At 44.1% G+C, this 23,664-nt stretch overlaps 2 protein-coding genes across 4 annotated transcripts in view; both read right to left on the reverse strand.

Annotated features, from left to right (window-relative positions):
* Positions 1-10,194, reverse strand: part of Ttc4 (tetratricopeptide repeat domain 4) — a 38,347-nt gene extending 28,153 nt beyond the window's left edge. For all 3 annotated transcript variants that reach the window (XR_013091801.1, XM_076860306.1, XM_076860307.1), the window contains exons 1-5: positions 10,036-10,194; positions 9,349-9,466; positions 8,080-8,241; positions 1,842-1,919; positions 330-454 (exon numbers count right to left, since the gene is read on the reverse strand). Coding sequence is in view for 2 of the 3 variants with exons in the window: in XM_076860306.1 (XP_076716421.1) it covers positions 330-454; positions 1,842-1,919; positions 8,080-8,241; positions 9,349-9,466; positions 10,036-10,146 (594 nt within the window). In the remaining variant the exon portion in view is untranslated. The remainder of the gene's footprint in view (positions 1-329; positions 455-1,841; positions 1,920-8,079; positions 8,242-9,348; positions 9,467-10,035) is intronic.
* Positions 10,195-14,970: 4,776 nt separating this feature from the next.
* Mroh7 (maestro heat like repeat family member 7) overlaps positions 14,971-23,664 on the reverse strand; it is a 40,555-nt gene continuing 31,861 nt past the window's right edge. The window contains exons 18-23 of the mRNA XM_076862397.2: positions 23,007-23,186; positions 22,303-22,458; positions 21,897-22,019; positions 18,051-18,153; positions 15,748-15,810; positions 14,971-15,215 (exon numbers count right to left, since the gene is read on the reverse strand). Of these exons, the coding sequence (XP_076718512.2) occupies positions 14,971-15,215; positions 15,748-15,810; positions 18,051-18,153; positions 21,897-22,019; positions 22,303-22,458; positions 23,007-23,186 (870 nt within the window). The remainder of the gene's footprint in view (positions 15,216-15,747; positions 15,811-18,050; positions 18,154-21,896; positions 22,020-22,302; positions 22,459-23,006; positions 23,187-23,664) is intronic.

The raw sequence follows: 23,664 nt of genomic DNA on the forward strand, positions 1-23,664 counted from the left end.
TTGCTGAGGGCCTTATTGAGTTGCTTAGGGCCTTGCTAAATTGATGAGGCTGGGTTTAAACTTGCGATCTTCCTGCCTTAGCCTCCCAAGTCGCTGGGATTATAGGCATGCACAACAGCACCTATCTGTTTTTCTTTTCTTTTGTCTCTTTATTTTTATTTATTTATTTGTGTGTGTATGTGTTGCTAGGATCAAACCCAGGGCCTCACACATGCAAAGCATGCACTTCCACTGAGCTACATCTCCAGCACCCAGGTTTTTACAATGACCTGAGAGATGCAATCTGGTAAATGCAAATTAGCCAAAGCCAATTGTCTGCTAATACCAACCTTCAGCTTGTCTGCTTTAATCCTTATTTCCAGAAGCTTCTTCTCTTTGGCATCTATCTGCAGCCCCTCATCACACCAGTTCACAGCCTCAGCAAAGTGTTTCAGTTCCAGATGGCACAGGGCACCTACAGAAACCAGGGCCCTTAAGATCTAGGAATGACATACATGAATAAGCCCTGCCTTGAACAATACCTATCCCATACCAGCTACCAGCTACCAGCCAGCCCCTTGAAAAGAACTTCATTCCCCAAAGAAGAATATTTTTTGTATTATAGATCAGAAATGCCCTAGTGCCTATTCAGCTCAAAATTCCTCTAAGTCTCCCTGGTATAATGTACTCTAAAAATAGGCTTACTAGCAAAGAGCAAAGGCTCTGGAATCAGACTGATTTGGCTCTATCATTCACCATTCCATTAGGACAAAAGACTGAATATCACCAAGCTCCAGGTTCCTCATATGCAAATGGAAATAATAAAGCCAATCTCAGATGATTTTAAAAAGACAGACAGAAAGCAGAGTTTGCTTCAGCCATTCAAAGATGTTAGGTCTCTCCTAATTTTGTTCCTTATGATCATTAGTTTAAGTTGCCTCTTCTATTAAAATGTTTTAATGCAATCATGTGTGTTTTTCTTTAATAGTTAGCCTCTTTAGCCTTTCCACAGAATTTCAAAATATCAGAATTATAAAGGCTTAGATGTCAAAGGAACCTAACTCCATCTTCCAGAGATGAACAAACTAACATCAGAATGAGTATCTTCCTACTGTCACATTATAACAGAAAATCAACAACTGAATTCAGGATTATGGGTTTCTAGCCTAAGGCTAATTCCACAGGACTGTCCAATCTTTATTTAGTAACTTCTTTCTATACAGCTGAGAGACAAGGACCTACTTACTATCCCTTAGCCATGAACACCTAAAGAAACATAACTTAATAAAGCATTTTAAGCTGGTCATAAGAATGCAGGGAAGATTAAGTGTGATGAAAAAAGTGTGCAAAGCATCTATGAAGTTCTCAAAGAAAAAGTGAAGTATAAAAGAAATACAAGCACTATTATTACACAGAAAGGTCGGACTACAAGAGAAAAAATAATCTGGGGCCATCTCAGCATCAAAGCTATCAGCAAATGTCCTGTAACTTATCTTTTCACTGAATTAACAAGGCATTTGAAGATTTTGCCTTTCAATCAGCTAATCTGGAAAAAAAATCAGAATGTAGCTTTTGGGAATTACTTTAATTCATTTTTGGAATTACTTTAATTCAATACAAATTTAAAAAGAGGAGTCTCAATTTCTATACAAATTCTTATAAAGGATTAGAGTATTTTCTTTCAAAAGCGGCATGGTGCTGTTAATAAGGAACAGGAGCTTAATATCAAGAGTGCAAAAATAAGATAACTTCACTAGGAAGTATCCTACTACCTTAACATCAAAGCTTTAAATGTCAGTTTTTGGTAAATGAATACCAGCTTTTCCATAATGATAACCATACTACAGTTCTATAAGACTTACCTCTTACTATGGCTTTGAGGTGGCAGGGTTTTAGCTTTCTAGCAGCCATCACATCATTGAGAGCAGAACGAAAATTACCTACAAAAAAAAAAAAAAGCCATTTAATAAAAGAAAGAACAAGTTTTAAGATCAAACATTTCCAAAATTTTGTGTGATAAAAACAATCTTGGAGAAACATAAATCAGAGTGCCATTTTTAGAAAACATATAGTTGTGCTCATTTAAGCCTTAGAAATGTTTATAACATCAGGCAATCCACAGAACTATAAATGGCTAATAAGCAAGTGAAGAGATGTTCCATGTCTTAGTTATCAGAAAATTAAAACTGACATGAAACTGGTAATAAGTAAAGACAGATAGATAATATCCAGTATTGGTGTAGATATAGAAAAAGGGCACTCTCAGGATAAAATTAGCAAATTAGCATGCATTTTGTGCAACTACTTTGACCCAATAATTTCTTCTCAACATTATGCTCAAAAAAGTTTGTATAAATGTAAAAACACAATAATTACAGCATTACTTTTAATTGCAAAAAGCTGGAGATAACTCATTTTTAGTTTGGTAATGACTAAATGAATTTTTATGGATTCATACTATTGAGTATTATGCAGTCATTAAAAGAAGAGTGAGACAGATCTGCTTGTAAGAGACACAGTAGGACGTAAGTGTTATACTGTTTTAAGTGGTAGTGGTATCCACTCCAAGAGGATACCAGATTTCTGTTTGTGTAAAATAAACCAAACTAAATATTTAGACATATAGACACACATACGTAAGTGCATTTAAAAAAAAGTACAATCACATACATACCAGTTATCCAAACTAGGAGGAAGGCATGAGGCAGATTTACATTATAAATATTCCTTAATGTAATACCGTATTTGTTTTTTTGTTTTGTTGGGGTTTTTTTGGTACCAGGGATTGAACCCAGGAGTGCTTAACCACTGAGCCACATCCCCAGCCCTTTTTTATATTTTATTTAGAGACAGGGTCTTGCTGAGTTGCTTAGGGCCTTGCTAAGTTTCTGAGTCTGGCTTTGAGTTCATGATCCTCCTGCCTCAGCCTCCTGAACTGCTGGGATTACCAGCATGTGCCACTGTACCCAGATGTAATAATCATTATTTCTAGTTATACTCTTTTTAGTTTAGACTATAAGTATTACTTAATGGTTTAATATTTCCTATTAATTTCACTTCTAAAACTCTAGATCAGGGGTCAGCAAATTTTTCTGTGAAGGGCCAAATAGTAATCACTTTAGACTTTGCAGGCCACATGTGGTCTGTCACATATTCTTCTCTGTATTTTTAATAATCCTTTAAAAATGTAAAAAACAATTTTAGTTCACAGCCAGCCAGAAGGTCAGACATGGTCTGTGAGCCACAGTTTATCAAATCCTGCTTTAGTCTAAATTACTGAAAAAACTTTATGTCTAACTTTGTTCATTTTCGCATGATTTAAAAACCTCCACATAGCTTATACACTCAAAAATAGTAGAACAATAAAGCAAACAGTTGTAGGTCCACATGATGTAACTTCATATAGCTATTAAAATAATATTCACAAATAATTTTTAATGACAGGTGAAATTATTTACCTGATAAAATTACATTAAAAATACAAAGTTGGAAGAACACAACAATCTCAACTTTGGGGAAAAATTCATATGTAAAAGAATCAAGGACTTCTGGTTAAAGGTAGTAGATGGAACACGTGTATTTAACTACACCGTCTTTCCCAAATCCTCAAAGCCATAAACCCACAGAGACAAAGAGAATGAGAAGAACACAGAACACATTTTAAAAACTGGAAAACAAAAGGACAAAGACTGATATATAAGGCTAGAAAAAAATGGATTCTAAGCCAGCAGAGGGAAAGCATAAAGGCTACCAAGTGGTACTGCAGAAATCATAAAGTACTCAGGTAAGACTCAGACTCATAAAAGACTCAGGTAACTCCAGAACTAAGAATGAAGGTGCGTTAAAGTCTAAGAAACAGATTCCCAACATTCCTTTCCCTCTGGTGTTGCTGCGATCTATCTCTGTCCAATTCTGGGAAAGTACTAGAGGTTTAATCTATACAGATCCTAAGACAGAGAGCCTCTGGACTGGAACCTCCAAGCACATTGGTGAATCAATAAAGGAATACTAAATACTGAACCCCAGTAACCCTAGACCCCAAAGCATCAGCAGCAGGACTTCCAAAAAGAGTAAATGGAAAACAGAAGAGTATCAAAATAATTTAAGAAAATGTCCTAGAAACAAGTTTCCAACTGAAAGTGACCACTGAATACCCAACTTATAGAACTACCATACTTTACACAAAATGTTTCAGCACACCAAGCATAAAAAGAAAATACTAGAAGCTTCCAAAGAGAAAAACCCAGAATGCCAGAATCAGAATAGTTCTAGACATCTCAACAGCGATACTATAAGCTAGAAAGCAGTTATGACTACAAATGCCTTATACATACATAATGGGCACAGTATATGGTGCACACCTATCATCCCAGCTACTTGGGAGGCTGAGGCAGAAGGATCACAAGTTTGAGGCTAGCCTTGGCAATTTAGTGAGACCCTTCTCAAAGGAAAAAATAAAAAGGGCTGGAGATGCAGCTCAGTGGTAGAGTGTTCCAGGGTTCGATCCACTACCAGGGGAAAAAAATAGTAATGGCAGGATGAGAAGTAACTGAGGCAAAGAAACCAACCAGTCCATACTGAAGTAGGTCAGAAAGCTCCAGAGGGGTATCACCAATCAGGTAAATGGTTATAACACCTGATGAGGAAGGGAGTGAGAAAACAGGGCAAGAGCACAGCACTGACTCAGTGATAAGTACAATAGGAACCAAGTAAGCATTACTTAAATTAAAAATTTAAAGCTTTATTACCAAAATAGAAAATGACCAGAATTCTCAACATGGTTTAGCTGTGAATAACAATTACATAGTTATAAATGAAAACAATAAATAACAAACACATAGGTATATGCACAGAGCGACAGGATACTTGTGGATCTGGGGTGGCAGTGATGAGAGGGGACAACATACTCACTTCCACAATGGGAATCAACAGGCATTGCCCCAAACTGGAAAGTCAAAGCAGCAGAAATACAAGCATATTATTTAGTTATATGAAGGTACATAAGAAAAGAAACAGCTAAAATAGTTGGTAGTATTTGCCTCCAGGGAATAGGAAATAGTAGGAAAAAGAGTCAGGGGGCTGTACCTTTATAACAAGCCTTACAGAACTTTGCCCATTTAAATTATGTGTATAAGAAACTGACACAAACCAAGACTAATTTTAAATAAATAAATATGACCAAAAGGCTTCATATCAAATGTTCAAAGTGGTTCATGTAAACTATGGATGGGCTTAATTTTCTTTTATAATAACCTTTCTGTATTTTTCATTATTACAATATGCTTGTATTACTTTTATAATAAAAGTTCCTAAAATACCTCACGTCTAAATCAACAGATAAGAGTCCTAAATTCCAAAAGCAGACATCCATTCATATAAAGTTATAGCCCCTGAACCTGTGCAGTACAAAGCAGGAAAAACTCCATTCACGAGAGTAGCCAAGTCAGATGCAGTGTTACACACCTATAATACCAATGGCTCCAGAGGCTAAGGCAACAGGATTGTGAATTCAAAGCCAGCCTCAGCAACTTAGTGAGGCCCTAAGCAACTGAATGAGACCCTGTCTCAAAGTTCAATCCCTAGTACAAAAAAAAAAAAAGAGTAAACAAGACATATTGCTCATGGCCAGTTTTACAGAAATACCTGTAATCACTACTTGGAATGAGAAAAAAAAAGCCATTCTTCTATTTGTAACTTTTCTGCTACACTGACATCTTTAATTCTTCAGATACCTATAATATAACTTTTTCCAAATTTTCCTCATTTTTTCTTATTAACCTCTCTTTTGGCGACTTCATCCAACAGTTTCCTGAAACTAGTTCCTCAAAGCTTCTTCCTCAGCCACATGTTTTCCCTTGCTGTACACCATCCCTAGACTGCACTCTGGGTTAGGTTTCTGCCTCTCATTGATGCTGATGACTATGAATACAGATCTCTGGTCCAAGCCTCTGCCCCAAGTTTCACACAATCAATCCACTTTCTAGATTTCTCCACCTGGTATCTCATAGGTACTCCAAGTGAACTGAGTATTCCAAGTACACTCAAATAGTCCCCAAAGTAAATTTTGAACCCCTCATCCTCACCAACTTCCTCTTCTCTAGACTACCTGTTTCAAGTAGTGGCACTACAATCTTCCCCCAAAACCAAGAGCTCATCACCAATTTCACATCAACAGGCTATATCACTATGATCAAATTAATTTCTATTGTATCCATCTTTTCTTCATCCTCACTGCCACTGCCTTCCTCAAAATTTTTTAAATCCCGTGGGTGTGGTGGCACATGCCAATAACCCCAGAGACTTAGGAGACAGGAGGATCACAAGTTCAAGGCCAGCCTAAAAAAACTAAGTGGGACCATATCTAAACATTAAAAAAATAAAGCTGGGTGTGATAGTGCACACTGTAATCCCAGCAGCTCAGGATGCTGAGACACAAGGATCAAGAGTTCAAAGCCAGACTCAGCAACTTAGCAAGGCCCTAAGCAACTCAGCCAAGACCCTGTCTTTAAATAAAGTATTTAAAAAGGGCTAAGGATGTGGCTCAGTGGTTAAGCACTTCTAGGTTCACCACCTGGTAGCAAAAATTAATTAATTAATTAAAAATAAAAAGGGCTGGGGATATAGCTCAGTGGTAGAGCACTGGTCTCACATGTGCAAAGATCTGAGTTCAATTCCCAATTCCATAAAAAAAAAAAAAAAAAAATCTTTAAGTCTGTCCTCTTCACATTATCTGCTAAGGTAATCCTTCTGCAAATTCATAGAAATATAACCCTATTACTGACCTGCAATAAGCCCTTAAATGCCTCTTCACTAAGCTATACAAAGTTCAAGCCCAATGTGGCAACCAACCCTACCAATTTCTCCAGCCTCCTCACAATTTCCTGTCTTGATTCCACTGGCAATAATGACTTTCAAGAATTTCTCCTGCTTTTCCCTTTTGCTGGAATGTCCCAATCTGCTTCTACTTGATTAATGCCTACTTGTCCCTTTTTTTTTTTTTTTTTTTTTTTTTTGGTACCAGGTATTGAACCCAGGGGCATTTAACAACTGAGCTACATCTCCAACCCTTTTTATTTTTTATTTTGAGACAGAAATAAAGAAAAAATATTCTTCCTAAAATTAAAGACAAGTTTCCAGTTTAGGTTCAGGTACTAATGAAAAGGACCCTCTCGAAATTATGTAAACTGAAGGGGTTTGCTAGCTTAAATAATCTTTCAAATTTGGTACCACTTTAACTTTTTCAAATTTTCTAATGAAACAGACTGAGGGAGACCTACCTTAGAGATAAACTGTTCAAATGGTGATGAGTTAGAAAAAACTATTCCAGCAAGACTACAGCACTTGTTTTCTACTGGACCCTCAGAAATGCCTGAGGTTACCCCCAGGTCCTCTTTAAACTCTGTGATCATAAACAAGGGCCTAATATGACCCAAACTAGTCCCCAGCAATACTACTACTTAAATAATCAGCACTTCCTAAAATCATATTAGCAGAACAGCCCTGCATAATGTTTTATCTGAAAAGCGGACAACAAACTTGAGAAACCCAGGATAAGTTTTTTGTTGTAGGCTATTCAGTATTAAATGTTAATGCATACTGAAAATCTCCAGCAGAGAAGCAGCATTTTCTAAACTTCCTCATCCAAGAAATATTTTTTACTTCAAGAGTTCCATACAATACTGAGAAATTTCCCCTTAGATTACAGCTTTTCTCACCTAAAGAGCTCTGCTGTTTTAATCCTTCAGCATTCTTGAGAAGAGGATAAAAGGCCAGAGGGAAAAAAAAAACAAAAAACACTTTTTAAAGTACAGAAGCATTGGGGCTTAAAGATCACAGATCATACTGATTCATACATCAGTTACTTATAAAGTAACTAAGTCACTTTTATTTTTGTTTCAGATAGTAAAAATTATAAAATGTTTCCTTCTCACCATGTCTACAAAGAAGATCAAAACTCAATTGGAATAAATGATCCTTAGTCTCGGTTTCTGGGATGAACAGCCCTTCTTTCTCTGACATTCTCAAAACCTCCTCTAGCCATCTAAAGGCTTTTATCATAAGTAATTTCTTTAGAAAGCATTTAATAATGAAATAAATTACCCAGATGGTACTGTGCTGCTGCCCGGTTAGTATAAAGGACAGCATTTAAATCAGGATCTGCACATTTTTTCTTTAATCCTTCCGTGTACGAAATCACAGCTTTCTTATAGTCTTTTTCTTTAAAGTAGTCATTGCCTTCATCTTTATAGGTTTTGGCTTGTTCTGCAAAAAAGAAGAAAAATAGTCACTATTTCTCACTTTAAAGACCCATTAAGAAGATTTTAAATCATGTATTAATTTAATAAATGATAAGTCAAAGAGAAGAAACCAACAGGAAAAAGAAATCAATAGGGAAAGAAAACTCAAAAGTAATGCTGTGATAAAAATGGGTATTAACTGGGCAGTGTGTGGGGCATGGGGTGGCATGCCTGTAATCCTAGAGACTCAGGTTGAGTCTGAGTTGAGGCAGGATGATCCCAAGTTCAAGGCCTCTGCCTCAACAACTTTGTAGAGCCATCAGCAACTTAGCAAGCCCTAACTCAAAATAAAAAAAGGACTGGGGATGGAGTTCAGTGGGTAAAGCATCTCTGGGTTCAATCCCAAGTACCACAAAAAAAAAAAAAAAAAAAACCAGGAGTGTCAATATGGAGAAACAATGTCATGAAAACTTAATGCTTCAATCAATTCCAAATATTTTACAAGGTACATTACTAAATACTTAGCAAAAAAGAAAAAGAAGTATAAAGGGGAAAAAAAGTTTACTTATCCTAGCTTTTGAAAACAGGATTTTTTTTTTAATTACCAAGGATATGGGAGGGGTTACACTTTATTTATTTATTTATTTGTGGTGCTGAGGATTGAACCCAGGGCCTTGGGTATGCAAGGCAAGCACTCTACCAATAGAGCTATATCCCCAGCCCCTCTGCTTTTATTTATACTATTTTATTCTCTGGGATGCAAATCCCCTTCCTTGCCCTAGTCAAACCCTACAAAATTGTTAAGATTCAGCTCAAATTTTCCAATCCACTGAGAGGCCACTCCTGCTCCTTCAGTGTTCTAATAGCACTCACTACAGCTATAGTATACACATTGGCACTTAACACAAGTTTGTCCTAATTCAATTTAGCTTCTCACTGGAGCCTGACCTTTGAGGGCGGGAACTGTGTCTTATTTACCCCCATGTCTCCAAAACCTGGCAATCTGTAGGTACCCAAAGAAATATGTGTGAACAGTGACAAATTAGCTCATGCAAACTACTTCTTATCAATCAGAACCTTTCTGACTCACACATTATCTCAATACAAAACAAATGCTAGTCTCATAAGATACCTTCTGGAGATCGATCCTCATCAAAAATAATTGACTGGAGGCAAGCCAAGTCAGGATTCTCTTTGGGATCAATTTCTGATGGTGCTTTCTTCATAAATAAGGGGATCTTGTCAAATTCCTAAATTTTAAAATCACAATGAACAGCATGAATAAACTTTTTCTATTGAGTAAAGCCAATCCACGACTCATCATCAAGATTTCCTTATTCATCACAATCTGCAAATTATCGTGATTGGCTGAATCTTTTTTGTAAAATGAGAATGCAGGATAACGATATCTATTCCTTCAGTTCTCACATTCTACAGGATTCTACAAGGGCAGTAGTAATTACCATTAATTGAGCGCTCTTATGTTCCTGACGCTTCATTTTATCTTTGCCACAACCCTAAGTTGGTGCCACAGGTAGGGCAATTTTCCAAAAGAGGAAACCGGCTCAGAGAACTTAGTAAACTAACCAGTGTCAGAGCCGGTAGGTGACGGCGTCACAGGCCTGACTGCAAACCCGGTACTCCTGAAAGTACTGACAGTTTAAGAAGACTCTCAAACCTCAAGGCCGATCGCTAATACTCAACTAGAAACCATCCACCCGCTGGCAGCTACAGGGACCTGGGCATGCGGGAGACACCGCGGAGCCCCAGGAGTCCAGAGGACGCCCAGTACACGTGCCCAGTCCCCGGGCCCGCCCACCTCCTCCCACTGGTCCTCGTGGAAGCCTCCGCGGTAAGGCTGGCTCTGGAACTTGTCCAGGAACGAGTCCATGGCGTTGTCGTCAGCAGCGTCAGGCTGAGAGCGCTCCATAGCAGTTCCAGGATCTCTTGCTCCGATCCTGGGGCAGACCAGCGCGCGGCTTCTTCCGGCGGTGCGGGTGCCCTTTGCTCAATCCTCCGGGTGGCCCTGACCCTCGCGCCTCGGGTTCCGCCCGCCTGCACGCCCAAGCTCCACCCCTCTCTAAGGAGCGAGATCTCTCCAGCCCGAACCTCCTCCAGTCCTTTAGCGGTGGTGGGTAAGCTCAGGCCCCACTGAGTCCCCACTATTACTTCATTCACTTGTTAGCAAGAAGTTACTAGGCTCCTTCTGTTTGCTATAACTTCTAGGCCCTGGGTTCAGAGTGATGGACAGAGCAGATGAAACCTGCCCCGTAGGCACCAGAGTGGAGACATGGAGAAGGGATGAGATGTGAGAGTTTGTCAGGTGGTAGCAAGAGCTGTTGGAGAAAAGTGCCAAGTAGGGTGGACAGACATTCAAGCAAAGAGGAGGCCTGGGAAAGACCAGGAGATGTTTGTTCCCACAGAGGGAATGGACAGCATGATGCCCAGGAAGGAGCAGGTGGGCACCCCTGCCTGTGGAACACTCAGGAGCCCTCCCCACACCCCAACAGGAGGCCAGAGTATCTGAAGCAGAATGAGATGGGGCCAGGGAATGACGAAGTGGGAGGTACAAAGAGGATGTGATTGTGAGGACTTGTCTTTCCTTAGGGTGGCATAGGACATTTAAGGAAAGGAGTAACTGCTCAGATATGTCTAGTTCCCTTTTTTTTTTTTTTTTGGAGGGGAAGTGGTACTGGGGATTGAACTCAGGGGCACTTAACCACTGAGCCACATCCCCAGCCCTATTTTGTATTTTTATTTAGAAACAGGGTTTCACTGAGTTGCTGAGCACCTCGCTATTGCTGAGGCTGGCTTTGAATTTGCAGTTCTCCTGCCTCAGCCTCCCAAGCCCCTGGGATTGATTACAGGTGTGAGCCACTGCACCCAGTAAATGTGTCTATTTCTGAGCCTAACTACCTCCTCACCCATACAGCTGGCCTGGGAACAGGGTGTGCAGTTCAGATGAGGTGAGCCTGCTTATCCAGCTACTGTGGCTTCCTGAAGTGGCATTCAGAAACCACCTGGTCACCCCGCAGATGGCTGCAGGACTGTATGGGCTGTCATGGCCTTGGTCTAGAATAAAAAGCAGACAGGTAATAGACCAATTTAAACTGGCACTAGGTTACAAGTGTGCATAATGGAGACACAGAAGATCGGGGTCTAGGAAGGACAAACATAGGTGACACAGAGCTGAGAGCAGATGAGGAAGATCTCTGCACATGGATAGAAGTCTGGAGGGAGCTGGGAAATTCAGACAGTATTTGCCCATGTGCAGAGAGAGGCATAGAGGTATCTAACAGCCTGTTGTGGTACTGCAAGATATAAGAGGTGAGGCCACTAAGGTGGACAGAGGCCAGAGGGCCTGACTGCCCTATTAGCCTTTATCCTGCAGAGAAGAATGAGCCACTGAAAAGACCCAAAGAGAAGGAAAGCCATAAGCCAATTTATCTTTGGAAAGCCTGAGCTGCCAGGTAAAGGACTGGTGGAGGGAGGCTGAATTATGAGACTGATAAGGAAGCTGCTGGGGAGCCAGCAGTGGAGCTGGCAGACTTAGCCAATATGGGGATGAGGGAGGATCAGCACCCTCCCAGGGTCTGGACTGTCTTTATCTTTTAACTCTGTCAAAACACCTGGTCCAAGTGTTCCCTTTCCTCCAGACCCAAGCCTCCTTTTTTATACTTCTCCATGCTCACTCCCTAATCCTGGTTTCCTTCCTAATTTCGCTCTTCATTATCTTTTCCCTTCTTAAATACAGAGCCTATAAAGTGCCTTTGCTTCTGTTTTAGTCCATTTTCTATTACTGTAACAGAATACCTGAGAATGGGTAATTTATTTTAAAATGAGATTTATTTTGGCTTATGAGTCTAGAGGCTGGGAAATCCAAGAGCATGATACTAGCATCTTCTCAGCTTCTGGCAAGGCCTTCCTGCAGCTTCAACTCATTGCAGGAAGCATGTGCAAAGAAAGGCATGTGCAAAACAGAGACTACCAGAATGGGCTTGCTTTATGACAACCCTCTCTTACAGTGACTAGCTAGTCCTGTGAGAGCAAGAACTCATGCAAAAAAGGCAGCAATCCATTCATGAGGCTCTGCTTCCAGGCCCCACCTCCCAGCACCACTCGATGAAGATCAAGCCACAACACGAGTTTGGGTGGGGACAATCAGTGTTCAGTCCACAGTGGCTTCCATTTTTTTTTTCACTTGATCTCTATAGAATCTGTACAAACCCGTTTTTCAAGTAATAGCAGGGGAGACTCAGAGAGAGGAAGTGACCTGCCCAGTGTTCTTGAACCTTCCAAGTAGTTATTGACTACTTGGCCAATAACTGACCAAATCTCTGCTATGCTCAGAGACCAGACACAGAATACAGCAGACCTGGGTTCTGACCAATGAAACAGCAGTTCTTCTGAAAAGAGAGAGTTTGGCTGTGGCTTGGAGATCAGTACTTCCACTGGTCCCCTCGTATGACCTTCACAAGGCCCATCCCTCCTTAAGAAGTGTCAGGCTGTGTCTTCATCTGTGGAATGTGGGCAAGAAAGCTGACCTGCCCTCCCTCAATCCCCAGGGCTACTGTCTCACAGAGGCAATGGTTATGAACATTCTTGGCTGTTAAAGGGTTGTGCAAATGGACTCCCCCCACACATTCCCACCCTCTGGTCCAGTATCCCAATGATCTTGGCCTACCATTTACTGGAGGACAATTGTGTGGTCAACTTCTTTGGTTCCTCATCCACAGCAGGAGCTTAGATGATGTGCTCCTCAGGCTTCTGTCGCTCCCATGCTGTCCCTCCCCCATCTCACTGTGCACAAATGTTTATTTTCATCTCAGACCCTCTGCTGAGCTCCACCTCATGCAGCTGCCTTAGTATGTTCAGGCTGCTATAACAAAATATCATAAATTTTGTGACTTATAAACAACAAAATGTTTATTCCTCGCAGTTTTGGAGGCTAGAGGGTCCGAGATGAAGACACCAACAGATTTGTATCTGGTAGGGGACAGCTTCTGCTTCACATGCGCCATCTTTTTTACCATGTCCTCACATGGCAGAAGTGATGAGGGAGCTAGCTCTCTGGTATCTCTTATAAGAGCACTAAGCCCATTCATTAATCCTGAATCATCTCTTAAAGACCCTCTTTTTAAATTTTTTTTTAGTTGTAGGTGGACACTATATCTTTATTTTATTTGAATGTGGTGCCAAGGATCAAACACAGTGCCTCACATGTGCTAGGCCAGTGCTCTACTGCTGAGCCACAACCCCAGCCCCGACCCTCACTTCTTAATAGCATCATATTGGGGTTCAGAATTTCAACATATGAATTTTGGGGTGTCATATTCTGCCCACAGAATCAGCCAGCACCCTCATGGATGGCTTCACTATCATGTTGACAAGGTCTTCAATTCACTGTGTCCAGACTGACCTTTATCCCCTGCTTTATTCCCCACCCTGCCCTGGTTCACCTCTAAACATGTTGTCACCATTGGCTCAGTCATCCATCACAAGTGGAATTGCTGGGTCATGTGTAGGCATAAACTATGACCAAATAGGGACAGGTTCCAATCCCAAATAGCTGTACCAATGTATGCCCCACCTGTATCCGTATGAGGGAGCTTTCTAAAGCTGACATCCACCCATCTCTCTCCCTGCTTAGCATCCCACAATGCCTTTCTGTGGATGAAGTCCTCCTCCTTGACACAGCCTCCCCTATGTCCTCTCCCTGCCCTCTAGGCTTCATCCCACTACAAACCTGCAGTTGGTTCTTGGTCCTGCATACCCTGCTCCCCTCCATACATGCCCACTGTGTAGTCATCTTTAACCCACCCCCGGGGGTTCACTTCTTGGGAAACCTTGCCTGACCCCTCCATCCCCACCTGGCCTACATACCTCCTCTGGACTCCAAAGTCTCCCAAACACCCTGTTGTACTTTTGGTGTGTCTTTATATGTATCTGATTCATCTGTTAGACCAAAATTTGTCTGCCTCGGCATTTTAAACAATTTGAACTGAATGACTGTGGGGACTGTCCTGTGCATTGTGGAATTCTTTGCTTAGTAGCATCCCTTAGTCTCTGTCCATCAGATGTTAACAGCATCCCCACCCTCAAGTCATTAGCCAGAAATGTTTCTGGATGTTGTGAAATATTCCCAGAGGATCAGAAGTACCCCTAATTGAGAACTGCTGCATTATACTCTGGACCTGGGCTCAGGACCTGGGGATGGGTCTCATTCATGTCTGTATCACTGGCATCCAGAGCAGTCCTGGCCCGGGTTAAGATGTCAACAAATACTGCTTGAATCTGTGGTGGAAAATCACCAGGCCAAAAACCCAAGGGTGGATCTCAGAGATCAGTGTTCTGAGATATACAGATATCATAGAGTTGGGGGTGTCTCTTCCCCTCCTTTTCTTCCCCCAAAGGGCATCCAAATCATCACCTCCTTTTGCTCTTATAATGAAGGGAAGACGTCCAGCAGGCTTACAGTGCAGCCTTGGGCAAGCCCCTTCGCCCCTCTGAGCCTCAGCTTCCCCAGTTATACAAAGTGGACAAAACAGCCTACATTTATCAGTAAATGTCAAATGAGTCAACAAGCAAAGGCCATGACAAATCCTCACAGATTCATCACACAGAGTGATGGCTGCTTGGAGCCTGGGGCGTCTCCCATGGGGAAACACTCATGATGGAGAGGTAAGCCACCTGGCATTTATAGTGAGCACAGTTGCACTTGGCCACCTTGAGCACAGATGGGGACTCTGGGACATCACTGCTTCAAGGACATCTTCCAGGAGTTCAGTGCCTGCATGATCCAGGAGCGCCGTTGGTGGGAAGTGGGCAGATTCTCACAGCTGGGGCTCCAGCGGTGAGTGGTGGCTGGGTCACACATCCATGAGTCCCCACGTGGCAGCGGCCAGGAGTTCCGCCAGCAGCTGGCCAGGATGTGGTCCTGGGCCTGGGCCGCACAGATGCACACTGATGCTTCTGGATCATGTCTCAGGTTTTCCAGAGCTGAGTCATGGGAGGAGGAAGGCCACGTGTTAAGATCCCTCAGCAGGTCTCACACCTCATCCTTCCTCCATTCCTTGGCTTGGGTGCCCTCTCTCGGCATCCCCTCATCTCACTTTCCTCCCAGCCCTTGATTGTTCACATCTTTCAATGCCTGAATCAAAACCAGCCTCCTCTAGGAAGCCCTCCGGATGGCCCCAGCCCGCCTCCATGTTCCCATTGTCTTCACTGTTACAAAATGAACATGAGTCCCCTTAAGGGTCTAGACTATTCGCTCTGCATGATGTGGTTTCTGTTATCCTTTTTGAAACTCATTTCTTTAATAAGATGTAAGCTCCCCAGAGTGGGGCTGTGTGTTCTGCCTCTTAACGGCCCCAAGGTATCTAACACTGTGCTTGCCCCAGCTAACAACGAGCAGAGCTGAAGTGAGCTGAAGACCCTTGCCTTAGGACATGGCCTCCATTCCTATTGCCCACTCTGATCCTGTTTGCTGAATCACTGCCCCAGACACATCACCCACCCAGGCACTACTTACCACCTTTCACTTCATTCAGCCAATCTTCCGTCATTATACTCTCCATGCAGGGGACCAGGGACCCTTGAGCATAATCCAAAAGGTGAGGGTGTCCATCTGATTATGACACCACCCACCTCATCCCCACACCAGGCCCTCAGGGAAGCTTTCCTTGTCTTCCTGCAGCCTACAACTGAGGGTATGAAAGGAGAACATCATTTTGATTGGGAGCAGATTCCTTAAGAGAGGCTGGGAAAGGTCCAGCAGGCAGGGATAGCACCAGAATAGGGGCAGGATCTGGGCTGCAGCAGATTGACAGTGCCACCCCAGGCTGGGCCCTTACTCAGCTGGGCCTCAATTTCCTCAGCTGTGACATGGGAGGAGCTGCCCCTGCTGTCCACTCCTCAGGGAAGTGTGAGCAACAGTAACATGCAGGATGCTCTGCACCCTGCACACATGCCAGGCAGGCTGCTAGCAGAGTCCCCAGAAGGACTGAGACTCAGCTGTGCTGGATCAGCTCAGTAGCTGGGAACTGCTCCCAGTGGCCCCACGGGCAAATCTCTTGCTGCGACCAGCCTGTGTGCCTGGCTCCCACAGCACCTGCAGGTCCCTGAACCTCTCACTTCTCAGCAGGTCCTTTCCTCACAGCTTACTTTTCCTTTTATGTTCCGTGTAGCAAGAAATCCTTCCTGATCCTGTCTATGTTTCCAGAGTTGTCTCTGTCTATACTATGTTGCATTTTACTTGTGATTTGTGAAACTTTATCTTCCACCAGACAGCAGTTTCTTGAATTTAGGTATACTTGGGGAGTGAGAGTGGAAAGGGAAGTCTTTGAGAATCCTAAAATTACATGCAAAAGTGTGTGCATATTGTGCCCTTTTCTAGAGTAGTGATCATAACTTTCAAGTCTCACAGAAGATTTATGACTCAGAAGAGGTAAAAAAGCACTGCAATGTGTCAGGAGCTGTCTGTGAGCAGAGCCAGCCTCTGCTCAGCTTTGTTTCCCCAGCACAGGTCTGGCACAGCGTGTTAAACACTAACATTTTTAGAAGTGGGTGATCTGGAGCAAGACTTTAATCAGAAACCAGGAAATAGATGGCGTTCCATGTAAGAAGCTGCTTCTGAGCAGCACCTTACATTCTCAGGCATGCCCTCAGTCCTAGGCATTGTTCCTCCGTCCCAGTATGATCATGTTAACAGACCATCCCCCCAGCTCCTTGTCCCCATCAGCAGCACCTTCCAAGGGGCTTTTCCTTTCTCTAGCCTAAGCATCATGCCTGGTGCATAGTAGGTGTCAACCAATACTTACCAAAAAAAAAAAAAAAACAACAGAAGGATGGATGCATGGGCGGGTGGACGAATAGATGAGTAGATGGCTCGCTAGTTGGATGGGTGGATATGTGGGTGGGTGGCTGGTTGGCTGGCTGACTGGATGGATGGGTGAATGGGTGGGTGGATGGGTGGATGGGTGGATGGATGGTTAGCTGGATGGGTGGATGCAGGACTGGCTGCCTGGCTGGGTGGGTGAATGAATGGATGGATGAGAAACAACAAATTAATTGAGGAAAGGCAATAAAAGAACCTTCACTTTACAAAGGTCATCACCTTGAAGCCTGTCTGTAGCAAGGTCTCCTGGTCCTCAGTGAAGGGAGCATGGTTATTTGGAGGCAAGGTAGAGGAACAGGGGGAAATACCCCAACATGCCATCAGAAGGGTTGTTTGGAAGGATTTGGAACAAGGGTAACCTATTTGATTTCTTCACAGAAGGGCAGGGATTGTGATTATGGGAAAGAGAAGAATGAAAACAACTGACATTGAACACCTTGATGAGCCAGGCCTCACCTTTTTAAAAATATTCTCATCCAGTCTATGAAGTAGGAGTTGATCCTTATTTTACAGATGGGGAAACTGAGGCTCCATGGGAATAAATGACCCAGTTGGAATCACACAGGAAGGGAGATTCTACTTGACTCTCTACCCAGTTAGTCCCGACTGCTGCAGTCAATCGGGGATTTGCCTAGACTGCTGCTTAGCTCAGACCCATGCTGTACTCCAAAGGGAAATAGCAGTCTGCTGTGTACAGTTGCCAGGGTTGTGACCTGTACAAAGGCTTAAGGCTGACTCAGCCTGAGGCCCACTTCTTAGCCACAATCTTTGAGGAGGGAAGACCACTGTAACATGCATCACAGCTGATGGCTGGCCAAGCCTTGCACATAAGGGGAGGCGTCTGCCCAGGTACTGGATGGGCTGGCAGCCTTGAAGGAAGCAGACTGGAGAGCAGGCAGACCCCTGGAAGCAGGACTGGTTGTGCTAGAGCAGGTTACCTATGAACATGACTGAAGATTTCCGGAGGGAGGCCCTTGAGTTCTTGGCATACTCCAAGCTCTGGCCGAGGAAGTTGAAGGCATTCTCTCGATGGGTGTTTACCTGGAGCAAAGAGAAACCCCAAAGTGCTGGGTCCTCAGAGAGATTCATTCCCCATCTACCCATCTTGAAGTTAGAAATAGTGACCCTGCCCAATAGTCACACTTTTGTCTCCTTGCTTCCTAAATATCTCTGCCCTCTCCCTGAGGCTCCCAAAGGGGGCCTCATCTCCTCTTAGCTGATTGCAATGTGTTCCTGTCTTGTGTATCCCTTCTTCCAATCAATTCCCTTGCTGCTGCCCGAGGGAAAGTTCCCAAATGCAGATCCTGCTCCTGAGATCAGAATGGACATGACAGGCAAGGAGATAGATCTGACCAGAGTGAAGGATTCAAGTTATAGAGCAATGGGGGAATAAACTAGGGATTGGAGGCTCTTAAAATCCAGACAGGAATGGGATTTACTCATGCATTGGAAAGTAGGAAGCCAGCATTCATTTGTGGCAGGGCAGTGACAAAGCAGTGTTTGGGTAAAATAGCCTGACAGTAGTAGTCAGAATGGGTTTGATGAGCAGGAACAAGGAGGTGTCCAGCTAAGAGGCGAAGAGAGATGATGAGAAATCTGATCGGATCATTCTCCTGTTGACAGACCCTGCACACTGAGGTCTAACCTCCAAGGCCTGGCATGCAATGCCTTCAGAGAGTCTAATGCAGATCTAGAACACTATGCTTCCAAAACACACCCCCTTGCCCCCTCCCCACTACCTCCACCTGCCACACACCCTGCTTCAGACCAAGAATATGGCCTGCTCCCCCAGATCTATGCCTCGCACAAGCAATTGCTCCTATTCAGAAGGTTGTTCCCTCTCTTCAACCAATAAATTACCTCTCACCCTTCCAGCCTCAACTCAGAAATCTTTGTGACCCGCAGGCAGAGCTCACCTACCACCCTGATGCTTCTGCAGCATCTTGCACATCCTGTCACAGCAGCGTGTTGTGATTATTTATACTGTCTTCCCACTGGACAGGGAGCTCTCCGAAGATAAGGGCCCTTTCACTCAAGCTTAGAGTCCTCAGCACTCGGACAGGGCCTGGCTTGAAACCAGTGCCCACAAAGTGTTGGATGAATGAATGAATGAACAAATGAACAGCAGGTTCAACAGGTTATTAACAATATAGCTTCCTCCTCCTCCTCCTCCTCCTCCTCCTCCTCCTCTTCCTCCTCTACCTCTTCTTCTTCTTCTTCTTCTTCTTCTTCTTCTTCTTCTTCTTCTTCTTCTTCTTCTTCTTCTTCTTCTTCTTCTTCTTCTTCTTCTTCTTTTCTCTTTCTCTCTCTCTCTTTTGTACTGGGAATGTAGTTCTCAGTAGCACTTTACCACTGAGCCACATCTCAGCCCTTTTTTATTTTTTACTTTGAGACAGAGTCTTGCTGAGTTGCTTTGGGCCTTGCTAAATTGCTGAGGCTGGCCACAAACTGCAGTCCTCCTGCCTCAGCCTCCCAAGTTGCTGGGATGACAGGCGTACACAACCACACCTGGCTACTGTGGCAGTAGCCACAGTACTGACCCCTTTTTAAAGCTGAAGCTCATATGACTTTCACATGAGCAAAGCTGTTGATGGCCTGGAGAGCAAGGAAGAAAGTGAGAATCCACAGAGGTCTGCCATACAGGACACGAGCTAGGTGCCACAAGTAGCTGGCAGAGCAGTGGCCAGCAGTGTTTTAAATAAGCTAAATTGATACTTTGTTAATGTCTTTAAAATGTAGGTTTCAAACTTTTCTCCTGAAACCAGAGGACCTGGCCTTTGACAGGGCCAGGGCTCTCCCAGCTCACAGGCTGCACTATGTCCATGTCACTCATGGTCACTGTCTGCCTAGCCACTGTAGGTATGTGAATTAGCAACACTGCCCAAACTTCTTCCAGACCTCTTTCCCCTCTGTAAAGTGATGGAAATAATATTAGAGGCCTGACTACAGAGGCTTTGAGTGTGGCTGATAGCTGTGGGGCCTTGTTACTTTTTATATTTATGATAAACTCCTGTGAGGGTGCAAGATGCCTGCTTACACCTTCAGGTGGGAAGAGCTTAATGCCCCAGCTATTGGGATTGCCTGGTGAAAACTGCCTGACCCAGGCCATGTCCCTTTCCAGGGTGGTTGGCATCCAAGGACAGATGGACACAAGGGCATAAAGACCTAACTCCAGCCAGGTGTGGTAGCACATTCCTGCAATCCCAGCTCCATGGGAGACTAAGACAGGAAGATTGCCTGAGCCCAGGAGTTTATGGCTAGCCTGGGCAACACAGTGAAACCCAGTCTGAGGGGAAACACACACACACACACACACACACACACACACACACACACACACATATACACACACATGCACGCCTGACCCCTGGGCCCATTTTGAGACTCTCACTGCAGGGTCTTGGGGTTGGCTGAGACCTCCACTGAAGCTCCACTGCAGCTCCACTTCTTCCTCTGCCACCCTACCCCTCTTCTCCCTTCCACAGGGCTGATTCAACAGAGCTCCTCCTAAACCTTCCAGCTAATCTCATCTGGCCCATGACAACAGGGAGGAGATGGTAAAGACTGCCAAACGTTCTGCATTTGCAGTGCTGTCCTTCTCAGCACGAGCATGGTTTGCTCCTACTCAGGCTGCCCCCAGGTACCACCTAGCAAGGGGCTTCTGTGGTTAAATTAATTTACCTTGAAGTCAACAAACGCTTTACCTCAGAGACTTTCATGTGCTGAGATGCACACATCAGGAAGCATTGCCTAAATTTATTCATCCTAGAACTTCTCCCCACACTCACCCGGGGAATATCTGGTGAAATTAGTGTCACAGGGAATACATCCTGGGAATTGCTATTGCAGAAAAGGAGACCACTGTAACCCCTTATGCAGGGATACATTGTACAGGCTAGGGATTGTGGGTATAGCTCCCACATTTGCCTAGTACATGCAAGGTCCTGATTCCATCTGAGCAACACAGAAAATATTATCTATTATTATTATATGTACATATAATATGCGAATTATATAAACATATATATTATGTATAAATATATAATATAAACATATAATATTTATTATACATGCAAATACATAGAGAGACAGGCTAGTGTTTTTGTTTTGTTTTGTTTTGTTTTGGGTGCCAGGATTGAACTCATGGGAGCTTGACCACTGAGCCACATCCCAGCCCTATTTTGTATTTTATTTAGAGACAGGGTCTCACTGAGTTGTTTAGCATCTCACTTTTGCTGAGGCTGGCTTTGAACTCACAATCTTCCTGCCTCAACCTTCCTAGTCGCTGGGATTACAGGCATGCACACCACACCTGGCTCAGGCTAGTGTTTTAACAATGCCACCCTGGTGGTCTGGAAGGGGAGTAAATTAAAATTAAAGGCTGGGAGACCCACAAGATAGCTGGACTCATGGCCCCAATGAGAGAGAGAGTTAGGATTTTTAAGATTGATCAGATGTGGAAGGTGAGGAAAAAGGAGTCTAGGATGATTCTAGGTTTCTTCTTTGAGAACCTAGAGGGTCAGAGCAAGAATGAAAGGGAAGTCTTTAAAGTTCAAAAGAGACGTGCTAGCTCGCAGTGCCTGTGGGTCATTGGTCCAGTAAGCCAGTGGAGAGGGACCACCAGAGGTGGGGAGAGAAGTCAGAGATGGGTTTTCCAGAGCCAACCAGTTGTAGGTGGTCATGGAAATTGTCAGGATGCTGGTGTGCAGAGAAGGATAAGAGAAGGATGGGATCCCCACCTGCAACACACTCGTAAGGAGCCTGGGCAGAGTCTGGAAACTCACAAGGTACTTGCAGATTTTGGCCACCACCTGTGGCTGGTTGTCCCAGGGCTTCCGGCTATAAGCTTTTTTTGGCAACTCCCAAGTCATGAAACAAGAACAGCGGAACAGGGTCTTCATACATTTCTGGGGTCAAGAGAAAGGGAATACCAGAACTATGAAATTCTAGGACACTCAGAACATGTTCCAGGGGGGGAAAAAAGTGTGAAAAGTGGATTTTGGAAAAATCAATTCCTGTTTGAAGGGGTACAAGTGAAGTCAGGCATTTTCAGGGAGAATCCTGACATAGACACTTTGGGAAGACAGATGTGGCTGGACATAAATAACCGCCCCCAATGGGTTGTTTGTGGTCCGGGTTTGTTTCCACAAAGGGAGACATAGCTACAGGCCCAGTGCCTCACACGCTCACCTGGCCCACCTTGGTGTTGCCCTCCTGCATGATCAACAGTAGGGGCACCAAGGTATGGATCAGCTGCTCCTCCATGGCCTGAGTGCGGGGTGGCCGAAGTTTCTGGACCACCTTCCCGTATATGTTGATGCAGGAGAGGCGCACATCCTCTCTTGACTGCAGCAGACCCCAGGCTCAGAACGCCCCTCCTCCAGGAGGAGGCTCCATGGCCTTCTTTTCCCTCATTCTGAGGGGCCCTCCAGGCACAGAGACACAGAGACAAAGAACAGCCAGGCCACCCAGTGGGGCTGTCTGGGGCCACTACTCCTCCCCCAAGCCTAGGTCTGCAGTTCTCTTCATTCTTCTCAGCCAGGGCCCTCAATTCACTTAAAAGGTGCCTTTGTGCCAAGTGGGGAAATGCCCCCCTCTACCAGGACTGGTTAAAAAAAAAAAAGTATCCCCTTTTTAGGTGAACCAACAGCAATATGATCACCTTCTCTGGTCAGACTTGATTAGCTCCCTCCGGGGGGAACCAATTAAAGAGATCTTCTCTGGATGAACCAATTACAAAAACATATGGGCCAGTTGAAACAAGGTGCCCCTTCCTCTGGGCTGGGCCCTACTCAGAACCCAATGGGGTAGGGCCATCAGGGGAGGTATCACAGCCCCCAAGTCAGTAGAGGACCCCACTCCCTATCCCTCCCTCAACCTGTGGGAGTCCTTACATCACTGAAATGTGGAAGCAGGACCTGTAGCATCTCCACATAGACTGAGCTGTCCATCAGTTTCCGGTCCTGTCCCTTGAAGATGGTCTTGAGATTGTGGACCGCCTCTACCACGAGTATCCCATCCACATTCTTCAGGCCCTTCACCATGGACGGCAGGAGGGCCTGCACCTTGGCCGTCTGTGGAACAAAGCCATTTGGGAGAGGGGTTCCTATCTAGACTAGCAGGTAGGAGAACTGGCCTCTAGTTCACCAGTTGCACTTGGTGGCCCAACTCCAATCCCCAGGCCTTTGTGAATGCCCTCGCTCAAGCTCTTCCCTCTCCCTGAAGCCTTCTTTGACCTTATAACTCCTTCCTGGCCTGGATTTCTAGGATCTCTGTCATCATCCCCCTTTTGGGGATTAGGTAGGTGACATCTTGCATTTTCAGTCAGCCCTGTCCCTTTGCCATGGCTACATCCTGAGCTGTAACAGTGCAACAGAAAAACAAAGCATTTTTAAAAATATCAATAACAGGGGCTGGGGTTATGGCTCCGCAGTAGAGCACTCACCTAGCACATGTGAGGTGCTGGGTTCCATCCTCAGCACCACATAAAAATAAATAATTTTTTTAAAAATGCCAATAACACACCAACAGTCTGCACCTGTGTTTCCTGAT

Source organism: Callospermophilus lateralis, chromosome 7 (assembly GCF_048772815.1).
Source record: "Callospermophilus lateralis isolate mCalLat2 chromosome 7, mCalLat2.hap1, whole genome shotgun sequence".
NCBI lineage: Eukaryota > Metazoa > Chordata > Mammalia > Rodentia > Sciuridae > Callospermophilus > Callospermophilus lateralis.